This window comes from Mustela lutreola, chromosome 14, assembly GCF_030435805.1.
Source record: "Mustela lutreola isolate mMusLut2 chromosome 14, mMusLut2.pri, whole genome shotgun sequence".
Taxonomy (NCBI): domain Eukaryota; kingdom Metazoa; phylum Chordata; class Mammalia; order Carnivora; family Mustelidae; genus Mustela; species Mustela lutreola.
The window spans coordinates 51,131,025-51,155,545 of record NC_081303.1 but is presented as its reverse complement, the minus strand read 5'-3'; the positions used below and the strand labels follow the sequence as shown (position 1 = coordinate 51,155,545).

The following is a 24,521-nucleotide window of genomic DNA, read 5'->3' as shown; positions in this document are numbered from 1 at the left end:
AAAATTGGATGGTTTTTTTTTTTGTTTTGTTTTGTTTTGTTTGTAAGATTTTACTTACTTACTTATTTATTTATTTAACAGAAAGAGGTGGGGGGGGCAGGAGGAGGGGCAGAGAGTCAGGGAGATGCTCTGGAGGCTTCAAGTCAGGGAGCCTGCTCAGGGCTCTATCCCAGGATCCTGGGGTCCTGACCTGAGCTGAAGGCAGATGCTTAACTGACTGAGCCACCCAGGTGCCCCCAAAATTGGGGTTCTAAGACACTGACATTTCCTCTAGAGATCCTGTGAGATGGCAGGCCGTTGATGCAAATGTCCTTTAAGCTAAACTGAAATAATCCTAAATACTAGAGTCGGGGGTAGGGGGCCAGGCGCTCATGATCGCCACCGCATCCAAAGGAATTACCTACTCAAGGTTCTTGTGCTTTCCTGTGTGTCTGAGAGAGGAAGGGGCAGCCAACAGCTTCAAACCCAGTACTGTGTTCTCTCCCCAGTCCCATCTCTATTCCAAACCGCATCCAGGGGTCTGGAGTCACGCTAGAATGCCCCCTGAGCCACTTTCCCAGTGGAAGAGGGCAGGAAGGAACCACTGATCACAGGTTCCACTGACAAGAGGGGAAAACCTGGGGGGTGGCAATTCCTTTCTGGGGTAGGTCACACCCCCTCACAAAAACATCCCAAAGAGAGCTGGTACTGAGTTTGCTTTGGAAAGGTGGAGATACCCCAGGGAGGAAGTGGCAAAAAAAAAAAAAAAAAAAAAAGCGCGATGGGAACACCCCTCTTTGATCCCACAAGGTGCGTCAGGGAAAGTTGGATTTCGTTTAGGCCGGGATGGAGACTTCTCTCCCCTGTGCTGCCACCAGGATCAGGGGGTCAGAGGAAGGCAGGCTCCCCCCACCCGCCCCTCCCTCAGGTGGTGCCCGTGGGACCCTCGGCGCGAGTCTGACCTCTTTTCCCTCCCGCCCGCCCATCACCACCCCTTCCAAAACTGGGACGTTATTAAGGCCGGTTCCGTCAGGGCTGAGCCATTTGCTTAGAGGAAGGCGGGATCCGGAGGCAGCGCGAGGTGCCGAGCCAACCAGAGAGGGGCTGTGTCCAAGAACGAGGTGGGGACGGTTCTCTCCCGGTGCCGAGCGCGGGAAGGAGCCCGGGGATGGCTGCTTGAGCCCGCGGGGCCAGAGCTGGCAAGCCCCACACCGACGCTTCCCGGCCCTCCCGGAGGCCACAGGCTGGAGGAAACACTCAAGACGCGCGAGGAAACGCGCACAGGCGCACACGCCTTTAAAGGGCGAGGGGGGCTCCCGGCAAGGCGGGGCGGGGCGGGGCGGGACGACCCCGGAGGAGGTGGCCTGAGCCGCGAGCGCCGGCCAGCGGGAACCTCTGGTCGCCGGCCGTCGGGCGAGGGGACCCGCGAGCTCGCGACACCGGCCGCGGGCCCGCAGCTCCCGTCACTCCTCGCACTGCGTTTCCCCGGCGCCCCGCCTCCCGGGCACAAAGCGAAGGAAAGGGGCCGGGCTGAGGCCGAGCCCGCCCCCTCCCCGGCCTCCGATTGGCTGCTGCCGTTGTCCATCCCGAACCTATTTTTGATGGGGGGGGGGTGCCACCCAGTCTGCCCTAGATCACGTTTGCCACTAGCAGCCAACCAGTCGGGCCCAAGTCCGCGGGCAAGAAGCGATTGGGGGCGAGTGAGTTCAGCCCCGCGGTCCCCCCGTCCGGGTCCCCCCCGCCCGGGCCCGAGGCGGTATATCCTGCCCTCCCCGGCCACCTACCCCTCGTGGAAGCGGAGCGGCGGCCTCGCTGTAACGCAGAGGCGAAATGTAGCGAGCCGGGTGTCGCGGCTGGACGCTTGCCTTGGCCGGGGGTGCGGGGGGTGGGCACGCCGGGGGCCGAGGAGGACTGCCGAGGAGGAGTGATGAGAAGAGGGGGAGCCCTGCACCCCCCGAGACCACGGGTCCCTGCTGCCACTCGCCAGGCGCCCCCCTTCTTCCCAAGCGAGAGGCAGGTCAGTCCTGTGGGGTCTGGGGCGGTGGGTGGCGGAGGGCGGGAGCCCTGGCGCGCAGCGCATTTGCTGAGTCTGAATGCGAGAGAGGCGGGGGAGGCCACCCAGTTACTTCTCCCCCTCCCTGGGTTTGCAGATACTGAAACGGGTCTTTTTTGTTCCCTCCTCAGGGCATCCTGGTTCACTTTTGCTGCTTTCATCCGAGGGCCTTAGGCCCGTCCGGAGTGTCTTTAGTGGAAGGAGTGGGGTGAGGGACAGGCTTCTCTTCCTGCGAGCCCCCTTTCAGTTTAGGTGGCCTGGCAGGAAGACGGGAGGAGGAGGGAGGGTCAAGTTCTAGCAGACGCTGCTGGCATAGGGGCATCTCTCCCGCCTTGAGGGCAGTTTCTGGATCTCCCGCGAGGGTCTTTGAGAGAACCCGAGAGAACCACGGGACTGTGTTTTAGGAGTTTGGAAAAGGGAATCTGGATGTGTGACTTGAGCCCATAGAAAGAGAAAACAATTCCCATGGGTCAGTTACTGGAGTTTGAATCACCCTTTCCCAAACTGGAGTTGACTAATTGTGTGTGTCTGGAATACTTAAGTACTTGTTCATCCTGCCTAGGGAAATTCTCTTTAAATTTATTTTTCTCCTCGTAAGAACTATGTTGGTGAAACGGGATAGAGTGGGATCAGGGCTTGGGCATTCCTTAAACAAGAAAAGTGGGGCCATTCCATCTAGATGGTGGCCTTTGGGAGCAAGTGCATTTTGGCTTATACTGCTTTGTATTCTGCTTTGCTTTGTTTTACTTTTTATTTTTTTGCTTGCTGCTTTTGTTTTTTGTTTTTGTTTTTTAGAATTCCACTATATCCAACTCTCAGTCACCCAGGGGAACAGGGTGAACCTAGGGAACTGAAACGTGTGCATAATAACCAATAGTTTTGCCCTCTCCCCCTTCAAACTGAGATAACTCTCTTGTCCTATCTGACAGACCCACAGGGCCAAGAGCAGGGGGGAGAGAAGTAGAGACAGAAGCCTGGATCCCAGTCAGCGTCTGAGCTTTTTGTAACATTGCTGACTCTCAAGGGCAGGAGTGGGTAGGCCTCTGGCTCTTGGCCTTGGTCTGGCAGCCTTGCCCCATTGCCCAGGGAGTCCTCCTAGTTTTGTTTTGTTTTCCCCGTCTCGGGGGCTAGGACATTTGGGGGTCTGGAGACTCTTATTTAATGATCAGATTCTGCCTGTTTCTCTTGCGCAGCTGTCTTGTGACTGTAAACAATCACTTTCTACAGTGGGGTGTCTGTGCTGTGTGGCAGGGAGCTTGTGACTGAACTTATGACTGACCCCACTGGGAGACGACACTTAAATAATCCTGAGTTTTTAATGAACATTCAGGAAGGGATCTCCCCGAGGACATCCCTGTCCACCCCTGGTTTCCGAGAAGACAATGTCAAGGTCTCTTGCGCCAGCCACATCGTCCCAATCCCCAGGCCGGCCTCATCTCAATGCTGTTGACCAGTGAGATGATCCCTGTGCAGCAGTGGGCTGCTGGGCAGGAGGAGGGCAGGGATAGCTCCTGCTGGGCCTGCAGAGTTCACAGGGCAGGAATGGGTAGTTTTAGTGAAAAGAACGAGGAAATCAGCAAACCCTTTTTGCCTGCCTTGTGGGAAAGTCGTCTGGGTGTGAACTGTCCTCGGCTAGGTCATGACATCTCTTTTTTGTCTTCTTCCTTCCCACACCAGGTGTTTCACGCAGATTCCGGTGACTTGAAGGACCAGGGATTTGGGGCAGTACAAGGTCTTCCCAGGAAGGAAGGAAATCTCTGGAGCAAAGGGGAAGGACAGCAGACAGTGCGCCTGGACCAGCAGAGCCCGAGGAGCTGCGGGAAGCCGAAGGAGCCCAGCCAGAGGCGTAGGCGGGAGCCACAGCCCTAGGCCAAGGCTGCCTTCTGGGGGATTCGAACTCAGGCTATTTTTCATGAAAGAAGGGCCACCTCCGAGGGTGCCCCCGACTTGACTAGGCTCTTCCACTCTGGATGCCCTCGGCTCTGAGGAGCCTGCTGCTCAGAACCAAAGAAGATAAGAGGCCAGATACATTTCCCCGCAACAGCGCGCTGGCCGGCCGGAGTCAGGCCTCTGCACCCCTGGTGGCTGGCTGTGGAGTCTGGTGGGGGGTCTCCTGCTTCCCTCCAGCTCGCGGCTGCAGTGCTTGATGGGGCTGCCTGTCGCTGGATCCATTTTTGCAGCGCCTGGTAGGAGCAGAGAGCCGTGGGAAGAGGCTCCGCGGCGCCCAAGCCTGGGTTCATCCCAAGACTAAGTGCTTTCCCGACTTAGGGAGAGAGAAAGAAAAAAGAAAAAAAGAGAGGGAGAGAGAAAGGAAAGGTCCCCCTTCCCTTCCTCCCTTCCCGTCATGTCCTCTAAGCCAGAGCCGAAGGACACCCACCAGCTCAACGGGACTGGCCCTGCTCCCTCACCCTGCTCTTCAGATGGCCCCGGGCGAGAGCCATTGGCCGGGACCTCCGAGTTCCTGGGGCCTGATGGGGCCGGGGTGGAGGTGGTGGTGATTGAGTCCCGGGCCAACGCCAAGGGGGTCCGGGAGGAGGACGCCCTGCTGGAGAACGGGAGCCAGAGCAATGAAAGTGATGATGTCAGCACGGACCGTGGCCCTGCACCGCCCTCCCCACTCAAGGAGACCTCCTTTTCCATCGGGCTGCAAGTGCTGTTCCCCTTCCTCCTGGCAGGCTTTGGGACTGTGGCTGCTGGCATGGTGCTGGACATCGTGCAGGTAGGACCTGGCTAGGGCAGCTCTTGACCATGAGCCTGGGGCTACCGTTTCCTCCTGGGAAACCGACTCCTGTAGCTTTCTCTCCACCTCCCTGTGAGAAGCAGCTGCTGCTTCCTAGAACCGTTTCCCTTTGGATCATGTCCTCGATTTCTTCTTGGTCTAGTTACTTTCTACAGAAGCCTCGAGGAAGCCCAGTAGCCCTGAGGAGGTGGTCAGCGCAGCATTGCTTAACAGAAGCAGAATTTGTTCCGGAGCTCAGGCTTGGAGGAGGAGAGATGGAATGAGCTTGTTGCCTGCTGTCCCTCCCGGGCGTTCCTCCTGAGCCAGCTCCATAGGGGAGAGACTTACATGGGACTCCTCTTTATGCTTTCTTTTCCCGTCACTTGGGGTTTCAAGGATAGCCACAGTAGAAAGTTCAGTTTCAAGTCTCCCCTCCATCCCCCTGCTGGGTAGGAATTTATTCAGCTGCCAAGAGGGTCTCAGATTAAGTGGGAAGGTTCTTAAAGGCATTCTGTGTTGCTTATCTGCCTGTAACCTCCGCACGATCTCCTTGGGGAACGGGGGTGGGCACATGCTATCTGATGCATGATTTGGGCAGGAGGTGGGGTGGGGGGTTGACATGGCAAGACCTGGAAGTGCTAATTATGGGGCGTAAATGGGGACTGGATATAACCGGGCCTGGGCAGACCTCCCTCTTCTCTTTGCTTCTTACCTGTCTTTCATGAACCTGCCCTAGGCAAAGAGGGCTCTTTGTGGGGCTACTGGGTAAATTTAAGGATGGGAACTGGCAGGACCTGGAAGCTGAGAGCCAGGAATATGCTATGTAACGCACGGCAGGTTAGGACTCACCCAGAACCTTCAGGTCCAAGACATCATTCCAGTCTTGTTACCAGGGGAGAGTTTTGAAGTTGAGGATGACAAGCGCGGTGGAGTTTCCCCCAAGGCTCTAGAGTTATCAAAGGTAATCATTAGCAGGTATCAAATTCCTGCTGGATGCTGAGCTCTGTCCTAGGTACTTGAAGAAATGCAAAGACTAGAGGAGATCTGGCCTTGGCCCTGGGGACCTTCCAATTTGTCCCTAACCATGAAATCTCCCAGGAGGACTTGGAACTCAGTATCCCCTCTCAGTGCCAAGCCAGCCCTACCGGTGCAGTGATGCAGAGAGGCCTGCTGGTGGATGGAGGTCACTATGCTGGCGTCCCAGGGAACGGAGGGTGGTTGGTTATAGGTGGTTCTGTCAATGGTGTCCACCCGGACCACTTTGACTTGAGCCCTTACGAGAAGCCTGTTGCTAATGAGGATGGTGTTTTTGTCATGCCAGAATGTGCTGCGGTCCCTCTCTCCTAACTTACTATCTTCCAGGTTGTTCCTCAAGGAGATTGGGAAGCCAGGCTGGAGCTGGGAAGGCAGGCCTTGGATCCCTCCCCCTAGTGGCTGCTTTGCCTCCTAGGGCAGTGAGGGGGGCTGGTGGCAGGAGGAGAAATAAGACGGGAGTAGCAGTTTCTCCGCCTCTTCCATCCCTTTCCTCTGACCTTGATTCTCATTCTTAAGAGTTTTGAGTTCTGGTTTGGTACTTACATAGAGGCATAGCACCAGGTTCCAGTTGTTTTATTTTCTGGGTACTAATAACAGTAATGGTGAGCATTTGTTAGGCCCTTCTGGAGGTAGGCCCGTGAGGAGGAAACATAATCATCTCCCATTTTGTAGCTAGGGAACCTTCGGCTTAGAGGGATTGGATAACTTGTCCCTGGTCGTCTTGACTCAGAGCCGGTGCCGTGAACCTCTATGGCCTACACCATGTCCATGGTTCACCAATTGGTTAAAGACTTAGGGAGGAGTCTGCTCTCTGTGTCTTCCCTTGAAGAACAGGGTGGATCAGAATCTGGAACAATTGGAGTCATATTCTAAAGTGAACAAGAGCAAAGGTCCTTAGCAGTCTCCCACCCCCACCCCATTCCCACATACTTGGAGAATTCCAGAGCTGGAAGAAGCTTCTGACATCTTGCCCCACCACCAGCCTCCACACCCATGAGCCAAAGACATTGGTAAGGACCTTTGGTGCCTGCCCAACATGCCCACAGAGGGCCAGCAATTGCCCTCGGTGTGGCCCTTAGGCCCACCCCTAGAGCTAGGGTCCATTGGATGTGGATGACAATGGCTGGTTTGTCCTTGCCCCCCTCCCCCAGCCTTCCTGCCACAGCTGGGTTGAAGCAGATGGCTACAGTGATATCAGGGGAGGAGGAGGGTGCAGAAAGACTAGGACATGGGACCACAGGGACATTCTTATTCCACATCCAGGGAGGCAAAGGTCAGGGCGGGGGAGGGGTGGTTGACAAGCTCAGATTCAGGAAGAGAAGGATGATTTCTAGGGATTCACACTCGTATCCCCCTTCCATAAGCTAAGCTGGCCTTCAGTGAGACAGAATCTGGGAGTGCCTAAGAGACTGAGGCCATCTGGAGGAGATGGCTAGAGAGTGTCCCCAGCATCTCAGAGCAAATGAGCAGAAGTCTGAGTTGATGCCAGTGTCTCCTTGGTCAGGGCCCCCCATCTTTCCCTACTACTGCAGAAGACTCAGTCTCTTTCTGGAAGGTCATTTCTGTTGCCTCTTATCTGCCCTTCCGCCCAGTCAACGTGTACAGCCAGCCTCTACAGTGAGATAAGGGGCTGGTGTACCAGCCAGAAGTAGAAAAAGGCTAAATGGACTGCCACCCGCTCCACGGTCCCACCGTGGCTGCCAGCTCCCATGATATTTAGGAAGGAAAGCAGGATCAGGCCCCATGTTGGACTGGAGCTGGTTGAACATAGTTGGCTCTGGATCTGCCACCTGTGCTCTGGGCCACCCCCCTCAAGTCTGGTCCTAGGCCATTGGGGGGCATCTCACTCCCCTTTGCTGTCAGCCTTTTGAAGGATAGGGGAGACAGGAGGTGGTGGGGAAGGTTGGGGAAGGTTGGGGAAGGTTGCTTCCTCGGAATTCCCAGCTGTGTTAAGACAGGTGGGACCCCTAGGTCCTTATTTTAACTTACGACTCACTTGCTGAGGATCTCAAGGAAAGGAGACAAACCCGTCGCCCAAACACCTCCTCGTCCAGCTTCCCTTCCCTGCTGTGTGTATAGAGGAGTCCACCAAGATGAAAGTGGAGTGGAGGGGAAAGAAGCGGTCCCCCCTGGTTGGCCTGCTCCCGGGGCCACCTGCGCTCCTGGACGGAACCTGTCCTCCTGGACCACCTGCTTTCTCACAATTTGTACAGCCCTGAATACCCAGGCACTGCCCCGAGGCCCTCCTCCTTGGATGCCTGGGATGCCTACAGAGGGGGAAAGCCTCAGACAGGGGATCTGACTCAGTCCTCACCCCACAAGGTCAACCCCAGCCCAGCTTCTGGGGTCCCCCACAGCCTGGTGCTCAGAGCTTACCTCTAGGGATTTTCATCTTCTTAATGTCTTGACTCCAGCTCTTCCTGGCTTTGACTTTCCTCCCTGCTTCTGCTGTCCCGGTGTGGGGTGTGGGGTGTGGGGAGGAGAGCTCGGAGCCGAACTCCCCAAACAGGCAGGAGTCAGAGTATGGGGCTGGAGGAGGTGAGGGACAGAAGAGGCAAGAGGAAAGGACAGAGAAGGGGTACCAGCTGGGCTGCTGCGGTCTGAAACTGACAGTGAGGACAGAGAAGGGGTACCAGCTGGGCTGCTGTGGTCTGAAACTTACAGTGATCGCTTTGAGTCAGGATTATTTGGGGGTATGGGGGAGCAGTCTCATTTCTCACCCCTGGATAGCAGAGCCCCCTGAGCCCCCAACCTCAGGCCCCTCTAGGATGGAGAAAGGCAGGGAAGAGGAGCGGCATTTCTGCAAAGCACTGCTCTCTGTGGACGCCCTCCCCCTGCCAAGTGGGGCAGTGTTTCCTGGAACGTGCCCTTTCCTATCCCCAGCAGAGCAGGAAGGCGTGGGTGCGGGCTTGGCTGACAGGTTCGTCTTCAGGAGCAGGCGGGCACTCCCAGCCAGGATGAACAGGATGGGCCTGAATTCGGCCAAAGGAAGAAAGAGAGATGCTCACTGTCTCCCCTGACATGTTCTACCCGCTCAACCTCAGGGCTGCCCTGCCCCCCAGGCTGGTTCCACATCCCCAGCCTCTGGGGGCCCCCCGTGTGTGTGTGTCAGAAGCTCCCACTGCCCCCTGCCTGAGCTGCCTCTTCGAGAAGGTTCTGTGGGTGGAGAATGTGTGTAGGCATTGGCCAGCCCTGGGCTAGAGGTCAGGTGGTGTGAAATCCTGGGCTGAATTCCGTGTGGGCTGGGAAGACTTCTGCACAGAGCCTGGTATTGTGGCGCCTTGTTCCCCTGGGCTGCCTCCCAGCTCATCACTGCTGAAACCCTATACCTTCTGGGTCCTGCTCACGTGTGTGCTGGGAGGTGGAGGGCTCTGGGAGTGCTGGACGGGGGCAGCCAGAGGGGCCTAGCTGTACTTCCTACATTTTGTCTTTAAATAATCACACAGACAGTGTTCCTTACAAACAATTGAGACAATATTCCATGCATATGCTTAGCTTATGTCTGTCCAGGCTCCTTGACGCTGCCCGCCCATATTCGTTACAGACGCCTCAACACAAAGCTAGTAGCTTGGAAGCTGGGAGGGGCAGGTGGTCTGCAGGGAGGAGGGGCATGAGGCTGTGCTCCAAGAGAAGCTTCGAAAACCCCCTGTTAGCCACCCTCATGAGAGGAGGGGAGCCGAGGAGAATTCTTCCCCTCTCTGGAGCTCTTTGTCCAGTTTCGGTCCAGTTCAGGTGAGAAAGAATGGGACAAAGCCCAGTGTGGCCAGGCCTGCAGGGAACTGGAACCCTAATGGTAGGCACCAGCCGTGTCTAAGAGTAACAGTGCCCGAGTTCCTCCAGGGGAGTGAGAAGGGATTCGCATCCCTTCCAGCATTTGCAAGGGCCTGGTTCTTCCTGTGGGTACCTCAAAGCTCAGCACCTGTTGCTGGGGGAGAGGGAGCAGGGCAAAGGAGTTCTTTCCCATCCTTAGTCTCGGAGAGGGGGTCCCCTAAAGCGAGTCCTAGGCCCTCCGCCTGTGAGGGACCAGACCAGGAGCTCAGGTCAGCATATGTTGTAGCCCTAAGAAGATGTGCCCTTCCCCCAGAGTCCTGGTGTGGACGTCCCCCCCCACCACACAGGCACACACCCCCAACAAAACACACTCTGACAAGAGAAGAGAAATCCTTACCTTATAGGCGCTCCTGGTGTCCAGCCTCCCCAGGTCTCTGGCCCTAGCCCTAGCCCCCTCTGCTATTCCTTGCTCATATTTTGTTATTACTACTATTTTTTTTTTTAATGCCTAACAAAGTTTGTCACCTCACCCATTTTTAAATATACCGTTCAGTAGTGTTAAGTATATGCACATCATTGTGAAACATCTCCAGAACTTTTCATCTTACAAAACGGAAACCCTGAACACTAAATCCTCTGCAGCCCCTGGCAACCAACCATTCTACTTTTCAATTCAGTGTATTTGACTACTTCGGACACCTGACATGAGTAGAATCACACCGTATTGGTCTTCTTATGACTGGCTTATTTCACTTTAGTATAATGTCCTTCAGGTTGACCCATGCTGTAGCGCAGGTTGGAATGTCCTTTTGGAGGATGGATACAATCCCACTGGATGTGTGTACCACCCTTCATGTGTCCATATCCACCCGTGCACACCTCGGTTGCTCATACGTCTCAGCCATTGTGGATAATGTTGCTAGGAATGTGGGTGAGCAAACATGAATTCAGGACTCTGCTTTCCCTTCTTTGGGATATGTATCTAGCAGCGAGATTGCTGGGTCCATGGTAGTTCTATTTTTAATTTTGGGGGGGTGTGCCCGGCTAGCTCAGTCAGTAGAGCATGAGACTCTTAATTTTGGGGGGACACCCCCTCCTGTTTCCCATAGACAGTGTAGCATTTTGCATCCCCACCAACAGTGTACAAGGGTTCTGGTTTCTCCACACCCGTGCTGACACTTGTTATCTCCTGGGGTGTCTTTGTAGTAACATCCTCATGGGTATAAGGTGATAAATCTCATTGTGGGTTTGATTTGCAGTGTCTCAACTGTGGAGTGACAATGCTGAAACGGCCTTGAGGGACCCTCCAGCATCGCCCCAGATTGTACATTTTATAGTCGGGAGCTTGAGGCCCCCATAGTGTGCCTGAGGTCCCCACGCTGGGCCTTGTGGGCAGATGCTGGGACATATCATGAGGCCCATCACCGTGGTCTCTGTACGAGACCCAAGGCTCTCAGTCCGGTGTCCTCACACCTACAGTACTCTGCCTCCTGACCCCCTCATCAACCTCCATAAGCCTGCCTGGCTGCCTGCCCCCTCCTCCCAACCTGAAGGCGTTCCATTCCTGAAACAAATAAAGAACAAAGAAAGGAACCCATGAAGCCGTCAGCCCCGGCAGGGAGGCACAATCCCAGGCTTTTTTGCAAGTCTTCAGTTTCACTTGCAATTAAAGTAGCTTTCAAATAGCCAATCCTGGCTCCTTGGCTTTTCCCCCTTAGCAGGAACAAGCACAGTGTCCTCTGAAACTCACTTTCCTTACGCACAAAATGGGGATCAAAACAGCCCCCACGGCAGTAGACTGTTGATCTGCCGAAATGAGCAAGTGCACGGAGAGCACTTCTCCTAGTGCGCAGTGGGCACTGAACAGCTCTCAGCTGACGGAGCTGGTAGGAGAGCGAGGCCTGATGGGCCTGGGACTAGAACCCAGGTCTCCTGACTCCTAATCCAGTGCTCTTCCTGGAGGCGTACGCTCGCCTCTCCTACCTGAGAGCTTGGGGAAGCTATGTGGGGTGAGGGACTGCAGAGGACGCATAAGAAGCCTCTTGCAGGCAGCACGCAGAGGCCCCGGGCCTCTGTGTTAATTCAGAGCCTATTGGAGAGGAGAGTTGCTGTGGCTGAGGCCCAAGGCCCTTGGACACAGAAATCAAACAAACTCGAATCTCCTCGGCCCCAGCCCAGCCCCATGGTGCCCAGCTCTCACAGCTGAGACAACACCACCCAAGGCTGAGGCCAGGGAGAAACTAGGCTGAAGGCAAAGAGGTTGGGGATTGCTATTTGAGGGGGGGATCACAAAGGAGTTCTGGGGTATAAGGTAGCCTGGGGTGATGGCCTTGTGGGTTCCTACCTCCTGTCTGTCGGCTCCAGAAAGCAGGCAGAGGGAGAAGAGCCAGGCTGGGGTCTTCCGCCTGGAAGAACACCTCCGTGTCTCCCTGTTTCTGGGTGGCAAGAAGGGGGGGGCTGTGTTGTTGGAGCACCGTGGTCTTGGTTTGGGTCCAGGGTTCTTGGGGAAAAGGCGGCCGGCGTGCTCACGCCCTGCTGATTCCACTTCCTCCTCAAGCCCCTGGTCCCAGACTATCTGTTCAACCTGGTGCCAGCTCTTTGGGGCACTGAAATCCCTGGGTTCTGTTTTCACCTTGTAGCACTGGGAAGTCTTCCAGAAGGTGACCGAGGTCTTCATCCTAGTGCCTGCGCTGCTGGGGCTTAAGGGGAACCTGGAAATGACCCTGGCGTCGAGGCTGTCCACTGCAGTGAGTGTCCTGGCGGGGAAACACACAGAAGACGCGGGGCGGCGTGGAGCCAGACTGAGAGCTCACTGCAGGCCTTTCCCAAGAGCCCAGGCCCGGAGTGTGGGGCTGGGGTGGGAAGGTGTGGGGAGATCCCGGCCCGCGTGTCCTGCTCCTGCACAGGGGCTCCCTGCCCGGAGTGGTTCCCAGGCTTGGTTTCTGGATGTCCCGGCCATCCCTGGACTCTTGCCTCGCCCCCTGCTCCGCAACCCGCCTCGTGACTGTTTGTGCAGCTTTGACCCGCGAGCATCACGCTGGTCCCTCCACCTGCACAGATGGGGGCCTCCTCTGATCTCCAGCCCTGCCCCGCAGCTGGGCAGGAGCGGAGCCAGGCCTTCCCAGCCCCCCATTCGTCCCTTTCCCTTTCCCTCGAGGCAGCTTGCTCCTCACTAAGGGAGTAGAGAAGGGGCAGCTTATCAGTCCCCCTGCCCACAGCCCTGTAGGTGGGCCATGATAGTCCCGAGACTGGACCAGATACAGGGCTCTGGGGTGGAAGGTGAGAAGCAGAAAAGCTCAGTGGGGCGGAGGGAGGGGGGCGGGGGGCAGGGCTGGCCCATGTGGCTACAAGTCTAGAGGAGGCAGCAGAGGGAGCAGCAGCTGGTCCAGCCAGCCCACCCCACCCCCACCCACGGCCTGACTTCCCGAGTACTCCTGGGCCACGTCGTTCTTCCCAAACCCTCTTGCAGACTCAGCCCCGCACCAGCACCTGCGCTGGAACAGAAGGCTGGCTGCAGGGCCAGGGATCGGGTCGCTCTGACCCACTCGGGCGCGGGCTTCCTGGGAGGAGCAGTGCGCAGGATGGAGCCGTCCTGAAAAGAGGAGGACCAGGAGGGGCCGCCTTGGGAGCCTCCTTTCTGCCCCCACCCAGCTGCAGGAGCTCACTCAGGCTTGTTAGCTCCTTCCTTCTGGCCTCCTTGATGCGGCTTCATGTTCCCTGGGGGTTATGTCCCCGTCCCCGAGTCCTAGACCCTGTGCACTGCCTCCTGATCCAGGCAGAGTCCTAACGAAGGAGCCGCAGGCCTTTTCCAGCCTGGAGCTCCAGCCTTGCCCTCCCTCTCCCAGGCCAACATTGGGCACATGGACACACCCAAGGAGCTCTGGCGCATGATCACTGGGAACATGGCCCTCATCCAGGTAAGAAAGCAGAGACTAGAGAGGGTGGGCTAAGCTCCCCCCTTGGTCAGGAATCTGAAAGACTGAGCTCAGCCCTAGCCAGCTTGAGAGTGAGGCGCCAGCATCCTGCCGAGCTGGCCGCTCCCGAAGCGGCTCTAGGAGGGAACCAAGTTTCCCAGGCCAGCAGCCAAGACGGGGAGGGCCCAGCAGGTCCCATGTCAGGGCCCAGCTCGCAGGGGTCCGCTGGGCTCGAGTTCCCACAGACCAGACTCAGGAGTGCCGGACTGTCCTCGACCACCGTTGTCAAATCTGTGTGTGAGGCGACACGGGTTCCAGACTGGGAGTCTCCCCGCTTGAGTCCCGGCCTTGTCTCCTGACTGCAGGCTTAGGCTCTGCTGATTCTCACCCCAATCCCCAGAGGGATGACCGGCTCCTGCGGGGTGCACTGCCCAGGACTAGTGTCTGGGGAGAAACTAAATAAATAAAGACATCATTCCGGCCTGGGAGGACTGCACAGTCCAGCCCAGCCTGCCTCCTGGGGCTGCTAAGAGTCAGGCAGAAGGCTGGCCCAGCACTCGGGCGACCTGCGCTAGGAAACCCGCGGCCCCTGAGCTCCTCTGAGTTACCACTCTTGCCTCAGGTGCAGGCCACGGTCGTGGGCTTCCTGGCATCCATCGCAGCCGTTGTCTTCGGCTGGATCCCTGATGGCCACTTCAGTATCCCGCACGCCTTCCTGCTCTGTGCCAGCAGCGTGGCCACGGCCTTCATCGCCTCCCTGGTCCTGGGTAAGGAAGGACGGGCGGGGCAGGGGAGGAGGGAGGCGGCCTCAGAGGTGTCGCGGGGCCTGGCACCTCCAGTCTCTCCTTTTGTTCATTGATACCCCTTGATCTCTTCTCCCCTGCCCGGCCCTACCTCTTCCTCCCCAGGTATGATCATGATCGGAGTCATCATTGGCTCTCGAAAGATTGGCATCAACCCAGACAACGTGGCCACGCCCATTGCCGCCAGCCTGGGTGACCTCATCACCTTGGCACTGCTCTCAGGCATCAGCTGGGGACTCTACCTAGAGCGAGGTGAGGCTGAGGCCACTGGGGGTGTGACCAGGGCGGATCCCCCGGTGGGCTGTGGGGAGACGGTGGTGGGTTTGCACATGTGTAAGGCTTTCCTCTATGTTCTTAACCATCTGGTTGGAGCGAAGTTTTGTACCCGAGCTTGGAGACTGAGGCTTAGTACTCTCAAAGTCACACAAGGCAGCAGGGCCACAGGGGAAAGGATCTGAGAACTCTATGCCTGCCTGGTCCTGCAGACTCCTGCTTACCTTGGAGGAGTAAAAGGGAAGGGCTGAAGGAGAGAAGCTGAAGCCTGGAATCTGCCCGCAGCATGGAGAAGGGGCTGGGAGACTGTGCTTCTGGGTCTCCAAGCAGGGGACGTTAGAAGCCGGTCTCTGCCCCTGGCTCTCAGCTTGGTTTCTCATCCACACAATGGACAAGGCTCCCCGCCCCACCCCCAGGCTTGCAGGGAGGATCAATGAGGTCCTGTGTTGTGTTGTGTTGCATGTCGTGTTGTGTTGCGTTTTTGGTTCCTGCCGGGATTATTGTCAGGCTGAGCTGGGGCAGGCCTGAGCGGGCAGCTGCAGCGCTTACCTCCCTCTTCTCTGCCTCTCTCAGATGACTGGCAATACATCTACCCCCTGGTGTGTGCCTTCTTCGTGGCCCTGCTGCCTGTGTGGGTGGTGCTGGCCCGACGGAGCCCAGCCACAAGGGAGGTGTTGTACTCGGGCTGGGAGCCTGTCATCATCGCCATGGCCATCAGCAGGTAGGCTCAGGCCCTTGGGACATGCCCTCTCACACCCACTCACAGATTCCCTGGTGAGCCCTGGAGAGAGAAAAAGTGGTACAGAGTCTAGAAACACCTTCCAGAGTGTATCAGCTCCATGGCCTTCTGTCACATGTGACAGAAACCATCTGACGTGGGTTTCCTTGAAAAGTAGAATGCACTGGCTTAAGGCACGAGAAGGGCACAGCTGGTTTCAGGGCTATTGATGACACCATCTGGGCTGTGGTGGTCTCTCTTGGTTCTGCTTGTGCCTGTGATGGCCTGTGGCTTGAGGTTCCAACTAACTCCGGCGGGAAGAAGTCTGTCCGCAGTTCCACGGAGTCCCACCAGAGAATTTCACTGGCTCTCGTCCAGTCACATGGCTGTCCCTGTCTCACTGTGGCCTCAGGGATGTGCTGCTCTGATTGGTTGGGGCTGGGGCCTAGCCATCCGTAGAACAATGTCACCTGAACCATAGGGGCTGAGTTTGAGAGAGGTGGTTCCTGAGAATGAGCCCAGTGCTGTTACCACAAGGGGGACTAATGGGCAGAACACCAGCGGTCTTTGTGGGCGGCTCGTCCCGGGCTCCTCTCGCAAACCCAGGGGGCAGGTACAGGTGGCAGGGGCCTGACCCCACACCACCAGTTTGCTCTGGGGGGGCACTGTGCCCAGTCTGAATATTATAAGCAGCAACTGGTTCTGGCAAAGGAGACAAGGGACTCCTGGGAGCCCCTTGCTCGCCAAGGCCAGATGGGCCTGTCCTCCCCGGAACTGACATACAACGTCTCAGTGATCTCTGTGTCACTTTGTCTTCGTCTGTAGTGTGGGAGGCCTCATCTTGGACAAGACTGTCTCTGACCCCAACTTTGCAGGGATGGCCGTCTTCACGCCTGTGATTAATGGTGAGGTCTTGGCGTCAGCTGCCGGGGAAAAGGAGAGGGGCAGGAGAAGAGAAGGCGGGGGCCTCCCGATCAGTCAGGACTCCCGCAGCAAGAGCATCCGGCTCAGATAGCTCAGACCTGAGCGAAGGGGCGGCTCACAGAGCGGGGAGCGGGGACAGGACCCAGAGATGAACAACAGCCGGAAGCCCTCATCCTCAAGGGTCAAGGGGAGAAAAAAATGTTATAGGAGCCTAGAGAGAACACTCTTCTGCCCCCGACGGGGATAAGCCACTGCCAAAAAGAGAGGGATAAAGGAAAAAAGAATACCCGAGCTTGCCTTCCTTCCACCTCCCAGGACGTGTCCTGGTGGCTCCTGTTGAACAAACCGGATGAGGAGCAGCCCACTAGGGAGCCTGGGGGACGCGGTCTGTAGTCAGCCTCTCAGAGCTCTGGGCAAGGCTGGCAAGAGCAGGGAAGAGGTCGGGGCTGGGAGAGCAAACAACAAACTCGGTTCCTAGGACAGGCCCCAGAGTCCAGAGCTCAAACCTGACACTTGAACTTGGTTCCTGGAACCAGCACAGGAGCGTGGGATGCCTGGGTCGGCTCGGACAGGGGCTGGGCAGGGCAAGGCCTTGTCCCCTCGGCTGGGTGGGACAGCAGGTGTGCAGGCTATGCTGGTGAAATCAGGCTGCCTGAGTGGGCAGATCTGTCGGCGCCCCTTCCTGCACCCTTAGTCACCCTGGGAGCACGTGGGACAGCCGTGTCTCCATGGAGAGGAGGGTAGAAGCAACTAGAAGACTCCCTGGTGGAGTGGGGGACCAGTGATGTGTCACGCCCTCCCTGCTCCTCACTCCACCCCGTCTAAGCACTTTTGTCCCTCTGCAGGTGTTGGGGGGAATCTGGTGGCAGTGCAGGCCAGCCGCATCTCCACCTTCCTGCACATGAACGGGATGCCAGGCGAGAACTCTGAGCAAACCCCTCGCCGCTGCCCCAGTCCTTGCACCACCTTCTTCAGTCCCGGTAATGGCAGAGTCCCAGCCTCCTGGTCCGTGCCAGCCCTGGGGGGAGGGGCCGACAGTGAGGGAGGGAACCTCCCTTCAGAAACAGCTGGGACCTGGCCAGGTCGCTTCTCCCTCTCTGCCGGGCCGCACTGGCTCTCTGGAGAGAAGATCCTAGGCAGGGAGACTGTCCTTTCCAGGAACACCATTGGGGCAGGGGGCCTCAGGGTGGTGAGGTAGAGACTGTCAGCCCCCTGCTGTCCTGGGGCATAGGGAGCACCTCCTCCTCACTCCTCCTCCCTTCTCTCCCCGGGCCCCAGATGTGAATTCTCGCTCGGCCCGAGTCCTCTTCCTCCTCGTGGTTCCAGGACACCTGGTGTTCCTCTACACCATCAGCTGTATGCAGGGCGGGCACACGACGCTCACCTTCATCTTCATCATCTTCTACATGACAGCTGCACTGCTCCAGGTACAGGCGGGCAGGAGCGCGGGGAGGGCCTGCCACCCACTCTGCCGCCTCGTGCTCTGGGCCTGGCTGGCCAAGAGACGCAGGACAGGGGTTCCAGAGAACTGGGTGTGGGTCTGGCAGGGTCACTCACATGCTGTGTGACTCGGGCCCAGTCGCTTCACTTCTCTGAGCCTCCGGGATACATTTGCCAGTTGAGAGAAATGGACCCAAGGCAGTGGTTTGTGGGCAGGTGGTCATTGTCAGGTGCCAGGCAGGTGGGCCCCGGGGTGGGGGGCGCCCCCACTGGCCTGGCCCCAGAGCGCCTCTTGGCTGCTTTGCATGCTGGGGCTTCCTGAGAAGATGTCATTTGAATGAAGGGTTTCAGAGCTCAAAACGGTGTCAGATCCACCACACCGGGTCCTCTGCAGGATCCTGCCCAGCCTTGCTGTTCTTTGACACAATCCGCTCTCTCCCTGGTAGTGTTAGCCCATTATTTTTTTCTACTTATTTTGGAAGAATTATACATTCACAAGAGGCTGCAAATAGGAGGTACACAGAGGCCTATTGTCTCTTCAGCCGGTTTCCCCACTGGAAGCCTCTCACATAGTTCAGCCCCATCAAAGAACCAGCCGTTCAGCCTCGGAACAATCCATGGGGCTCACTCAGATGACAGCGGCTTTACGCACACCCGTGTGCGTGCACGCGCATGTGTATAATTCTGTGCGGTCCTGTCCCCTGTGCCGATCCATCTGTCCAACACCCATGAAGACACAGAACTGTTCGCCCCTCACAAGCCCCCTCCTATGCTCCGCTTGGGGCCACACTCACCCCGTTAGACATTGTCAATTTCCATAGACATGACTTTGAGTAATAATAACAGTCCCGTCATTCAAAACTTTTTAAAGGTTCACAGTGAAAGCTCTTCTTTCCCGCCCTCTCTCTGTCCCCCAGCGTCTTCCTCCCAGCCATCCACGCAGTCCGTGTCTTGTATATCCTTCAAGCGCCTGCTATATTTATACAAGCAAACATATAATTTTCCTTGTTTTCCTCCCCCTTTTTTTTTTTACACACCCATCACGCACTCTACACACTGTCCACAGCCTGTGTTTTTGCAGCACAGTTGATCTTAGAGATCATTCCACATGGATACCTAAGGAGGAGAGCAACCTGATTTGTTATGGCGGCATTCTTCTGCCCTATAGATTACATCATCTCATGTAACCAGTTCCCTCTGGGTGAACACTCATCCTCTAGCCCCTCACCTCAAACCTTAAAAGGACTGTGTGTTGGGACAGCTTAGCGAGAACCAGCCATAGGCTCTTGCCTCGCCACCACACCCCCCTTGCAAGCTGGAGTTAAGTATACTCCGTTGGGAAGGCGGGGTGGGGGATGTGACGGGATGATCCGAGGGTCTGCTGCTGGGGCTTAGCCCTGGGCTCCTACTCTCACCTCTGCGGTCTCCTCTGGGCCTGTGGAGGGCCAGAGCGGGGTGCTGAGTCCCCTGGAGAGTGCTTCCTGATCACTTTGCTCTCTCCGCTCAGCCATGTGTCTCTGGAATGAGGCTGGAATGAGCAGACAGCTGCTACCATGCCCTTCCTGGAGCATGTCCCAAAGTCCTGGTCACACTCTTTATTTGGGACTCTTCTGCAGCTGCTGGAAAGGACGCAAGGCGATGGGGGACTGGCCCTCATACAGGGCCAGGGGCAGGCCATGGGAGCACCAGGGAGCTGTGTGCAAGGTGGGGGGTGGGGCAGCAGGAAGGGTGTTAGAGCCTCAGAGAGAAAACTGGAGAACAACAAAGCTGGCCTAAAATTAGGTATCAGTTCTGGCTTCAGGATCGCCCAAGGTCTCCATTTCCTGCGTCTGAGCCCCTTAGGGCAGAATTTACATACCACAGTTTTTGCAAAGTACAGTCAAGAGTAAAACCTCCCTCCCAAATGACTGAGTTGGAGATTTACCGTTAGAAAGCATTTCACCCTCACGCAGATGCGGTCATTTAAGGAGCCCAGATGTCAGGACTGGTGTTGAGTGTAGAGAAGATGCAGGCCCGCCCACTCTTTCCTGGTATTGCACATCAAGTGCTTTGCCAACTTCAAGTGTATGGGAGTCTTGCTAATGTGCAAATTCTGATTTGGGAGATCAAGAGTGGACTTGAGATTCTGCATTTCTTTTCTTTTCTTTTCTTTTCTTTTTTTTAAGATTTCATTCATTTACTTGAGAGACACAGAGAGAGAGAGAGAGCATGAGCATGAGCTGCGGAGGAGCAGAGGGAGAGGGAGAAGCAGACTTTCCACCCAGCAGGGAGCCCAACACGGGGCTTGATCTTGGGACTCCAGGATCATAACCTGAGCTGAAGGCAGAGATGCAACCAGCCAAGCCCCCAGGCGCCCCAAGATTCTGCATTCCTAACCCGCTTCCAGCTGTTGTTGATGTCACTGGTCCTGGGCCCACTAGCAGAGGTCTAGTCGAGATCATGCTTGATCTGTAGACATAGAAGGGAAGCAAGGGCACAGATAAAGCAGCAGATAATCCAAAATGTCTTTTGAATTGATGTGCACTCTCTGCTTTCTATTCGGCCGACTTACTCATAATTCTGTTTTGCTGGGCTCACGTTAAACTAGACTTGCATTGTCTGAGACCACAACAGCAGAATGGAAAGGGCCAGGAGGACGCTAGCTTGGCGTAATCAAGTGTTCCTCAGGCAGCTGTGCCAGCAGCAGCCTCAAACACTTCTGCTCCGAGGAGAAATACCTGCATGAAAAGCCAGCTCCAGGCCCCAGGCCCCTGGAGAGGCCCCCGTGGCAGGCACTTGGGGGCAGGATTGTAATGCTGCTGGGGGGGGTTTCTGAGGAGTAGCAGTATCTTCCTGGGACGCGGACTCTCTGCCCCAGGCGGTGACTGTGCAACAGAGGAACATAAGGTCTGGTTGGGCTGGAAAGATGCATCGCAGCATAAGGACTGTGGCTGGCCAAGCCCGGGCTTACAAAGAATGTGCTTTCTTGAGTGGCCTCTGGCTCCCCCTGGAGAGAGGGGATGGCAATAGGCCGGGCCCGTCTGTCTCCGCAGGTGCTGATTCTCCTGTACATCGCAGACTGGATGGTGCACTGGATGTGGGGCCGGGGCCTGGACCCAGACAACTTCTCCATCCCGTACTTGACGGCTCTGGGGGACCTGCTTGGCACTGGGCTCTTAGCACTCAGCTTTCATGTCCTCTGGCTCATCGGGGACCGAGACACGGATGTCGGGGACTAGCCTGGTCACTCCACCTTTGCCCCCCTCCCTGCCCCATGCACTTTCTGTTCAAATTTTTTTCTTTTGTTCCCCTTCCCCCTACCCGACTCCACACTCCCACCTCTTTCTAGGACTTCACTTTGATACCGAATTCTCATTATTTTCAATGGGAATTTTTATACATTGAGCCAAGTTTCTATAGCAAGAATTCCGACAGGACAGATGGACTGAGATAAGCAGTACAAGTAGATTTTTGAGACAATCACCAAGTGCAATTTCATGGTGGGTGCCTCCAGGCGAGGTAGACTGAGGCGGGGGTTTCCATCTGGGGTCGGGGGACATTTGGTTTAGCTTTAGCAAACTCAGTCGTGGCCCTAATGAGAAACCCTGTGTGCGTGGGCTCTGGCTTTTTGGGTTTGTTTTTGTTTTCTCTCTCTCTTTTTTTTTTCCTTTTTTTTTTTTTTTCTTTTTGATTGAACAGAGAGATAAATATCATTCCCCTCCCCCGCCAGCTCCTAAAACACACACACGCTTTTTTTCTAGAAATGGACCAACTTCAAAGCACTAGTAAAGAGATAGCTGCTCCTGGCCCCTGGTAACCCTAACCCTATCCTCGGCCCTTTGTCCCAAAAAAGACTGAGGTGGACTAACCATTCAAATCGCACACCTCTTACCCGATTGCCTGATAAACACGGCGAACCCCTCCCTTTGATCTTCTTCCCATTGATTGTCACAGTGGGAAGAAATGAACCAGAGCCTGGTCTCTGTTGACCCAAGGCCACCAATAGGTTTACCAAGATCTACGTCCTTCCAGGGCCCAGAGCATCGATTGTTTATCTCTGTTCAATCTTGATGTCTAATTGTCTCAACACTAGCTTTCCCAGAGCTTGCCAGGTTGGGTTCCGAGATTAGGGACAGGGAGCAAGGACGCGGGGTATGGTTGGGAGGCGGAGGGCAACCGGGGTTGTTTCAGTGCCACCGATGACATTTCACGGGGTCACCTTAGTCCCCCTCACTTCCTGAGATCACTCCTGCTGTCCTGCTGTGGAGGTTTCCTGTGTCTTGGCTTCTGCCCTCGTCCATCACACCCTCAGTCACCCATTCAGCCAGTGCACAGCCTCCCCAAGAGGAGTCCCGTGCGGGCGTGGTCTGAGGCTTCCGCTGAGCCGCATGGTAGGTCCTGTGCCAGCGGTAAGGGAGCCGGCTCTCAGCTCACCTCATCCCCAGATACAAAGGCCTTGTGCTCCTTCCAATCTTGCGGAGAAAGTTTCCCTGCTAGAAGCGTTTGCATCTGTGTCATCAGGCCAGCTTCTGCCTCCCGATCTCCCCTCTGTGCAGGCCGACCCCCACGAGAGCCCCCAGGCCCGTCGCTCCACCAGCAGCTCGCTTCCCTGAACTATACCCTTCCTCACCTTTTCTTCCCTCCACCTGTCTGTCCTCACTAGCCGCCCGACAGAGGATTTGGACCCAGTAGGCTGGACGGCACCGGCTGTGGCTGCCCTTCTCTGCCCAGCACAAGCTTCAGGGAACAGGGGAGCCTCGGCATCCGCCCCACCCATTGCTCTGACCAGATGAGAAATCTGTCCACACTCGCATGTGTGCGAATCTGAGCATTCGGATGCAGGTTTTTCCCTAGGCTCCCCATCCGCAGCCTCACCATCGACCCTCCTCTCTGTAGCGGAAAAGGTCCACCTCCAGGGGCAGGCTAGGCAGTGACCCCGGGTCCTCCCGACCCTGTGCCTCATCCCCAGAACTTGGCCGGTTCCTCCAGAGACTGTCTGTCCTTTCCATCCATTTCCACCCATGCTACCTTCTGGAGTCTTTCAGTTGGAAGGAAAGGTAGAGACCACAGGACTGGGGCTGGGGCCAGCGGAGTTCATTAACACCAGCCTGGGCTTGCAGCTGCTCGTCCCTAGGGCCCTCTCTTTGCCTCGCCGTCCACCTGCGAACACGGTTGCACACACACTCTTGTACGGCACCAAAACCAGCTCCCCTGCCCCTGAGGCCGCTCCCCTGTGTCTCCCTGTCGCCCTGGCCCCAGTCCGTCACCTCTTCCTCATCTCCCGAGTTCAGCCAGGCCACCCTGGAGACTCTGGAGCCTCCTTCTTTGCCGAAGAAGCAGGAAGGCGGGCGCGCCCCCAGCCCCAAGTGCGTGAGCAAAGGGAGGACCGCGGGGTGAGAGGGAAAAGAAAATGAAGTGGACTTCCGTGGAAGATTCATTCCTTTTCCCGATTGCACAAACTGCATGTACTTTTGGCCTGGCTGCAAGGAGCGACATTGGTTTACTCTTGTATCCTTAAAAAGTTACAGAACTGTGTCTTAAGAGAATTATTTATAGTTACTATAACTGAATTGACAAATGTCAACGTAACTGATAAATTATATTTGGTAAAATAAAGAGGACGTTTATTTAGATGGTGGCTGGTTCCTATGCGTCTTACCCTAGAGCGGTCCCCTCTTGTGCGTCTTACCCGGGCGGTCCTCGCTCAGAAGCGGAAAGGGGCCAGAGCGTGACCAGGAAAGAAACAGCTCTTAAATAGAGATGTGTGATTAGAAAAAACCACAGTGCACATCAGTCGTTTACTGAAAATGAGCGGTGCTCTGGGACACAGACCAGAAGCCAGTGCGGTGTCCTCGCCTTCCCCACACGGAGCCCGCCTCCTTCGGGTACTGTGCTGAGGTACACAAGCGTCTGTGGGGTAAGATTCCCTCACTGCAGAGTCTTACCATCTGGTCGGGTCAAAATTATCAACAGCTCTAACTTGTCGAGTGCTGAGAACGTGCCTTCACTGTATTCAACCCTGGAAGCCCTTAGAAATTTACAATGGACTGCAGAAGGTTTGGAGTCAGACCAGCCCGGATTCAGATCCCAGATCTTCCGCTTGCATTCCTGATTTTAGGGAATCCTGGACCCTCTCCGAGCCCGGCCTTCCTTATCTGCACTAATACCTCTTTCCTACAATTGCTAGGAGACTTCAGCGAGGCAATGCATAAAGTACTGGGCTCTGTGCCTAGCACGCACTAAACCCCAAGATACTAACCAGTCACTATTTAAAGGGTGGGAGATGGGTCAATGACAAGGCAGTGTCAGTACGGTGACCACAGGGGTACACGGAGGGTGGCTACGGGAGCAGGCAGATGGAAAAGGTGAAATCTAGTTTCGAGGGTCAGGGGAGTCTGGGAGGAAGCCAAGGGGAATCGGAGTTAGCAGACAGTGGGAGCCGTCTGGAGGAGGGAGCGATTTGCGAGGCAGGGAAATGAGCCTCCAGCTTTGGGAAACTACGGGCAGTCGCGTGTGGCTGGAGTTTGGAGGGCAGAGGGTGACAATGTGGCCTCATGAGACGCACACTGACACACGTTTGTGACAAGGCTGTGTTTCTGAGACGGCAGATATGGAAGAGCAGAGGCCCGGTGTGGTGCCCCCAGGTCTGTCAGACGCCAAAGCCTCTGCTGGGAACCCCTGCCCACCCAGGACCCTTCCCCCACAGGACGTGTGACAACCTTGCCGAGCATATGCTAAATGCTGAGCATTACTCATCTCAGCCTTTTTTTTTCCAGCTTCGTGAAGGTACAATAGACAAATACATTTGTAAAATATTTAAAATAGAACATGATAATTTGGTACACGTATACGTTGAGAAAAGATCCCCCCCATTGTGTTAATGAACACACCCTTCACTTCACATATTTACCGG

At 56.1% G+C, this 24,521-nt stretch overlaps 1 protein-coding gene across 4 annotated transcripts; it reads left to right on the top strand.

Moving 5' to 3' along the window:
- The first annotated feature begins 1,078 nt into the window (after window positions 1-1,078).
- SLC41A1 (solute carrier family 41 member 1) lies at window positions 1,079-23,239 on the top strand. 4 transcript variants are annotated; one of them, XM_059145917.1, is made up of 11 exons: window positions 1,079-1,100; window positions 3,710-4,751; window positions 12,197-12,304; window positions 13,403-13,474; window positions 14,094-14,238; window positions 14,380-14,526; window positions 15,121-15,268; window positions 16,091-16,170; window positions 17,035-17,169; window positions 17,468-17,616; window positions 20,662-23,239. In XM_059145917.1, exons 2-11 carry the CDS (start codon window positions 4,377-4,379, stop codon window positions 20,845-20,847), a joined length of 1,545 nt encoding a protein of 514 aa, XP_059001900.1. In that variant the 5' UTR covers window positions 1,079-1,100; window positions 3,710-4,376; the 3' UTR covers window positions 20,848-23,239. The 4 variants fall into 4 exon arrangements, with proteins under 4 accessions (XP_059001900.1, XP_059001901.1, XP_059001902.1 ...); XM_059145918.1 differs by lacking the exons at window positions 1,079-1,100; window positions 20,662-23,239 and adding exons at window positions 1,585-1,996; window positions 19,795-20,366; XM_059145916.1 differs by lacking the exon at window positions 1,079-1,100 and adding an exon at window positions 1,587-1,996.
- Window positions 23,240-24,521: the final 1,282 nt, after the last annotated feature.

Coding starts and splice junctions, on each gene's coding strand:
- SLC41A1 (XM_059145917.1), top strand. CDS start 4,377: ATGTCCTCTAAGCCAGAGCCGAAGGACACCCACCAGCTCAACGGGACT. Junction 4,752..12,196: donor TGGTGCTGGACATCGTGCAG/GTAGGACCTGGC, acceptor TTCACCTTGTAG/CACTGGGAAGTCTTCCAGAA. Junction 12,305..13,402: donor CGTCGAGGCTGTCCACTGCA/GTGAGTGTCCTG, acceptor TCCCTCTCCCAG/GCCAACATTGGGCACATGGA.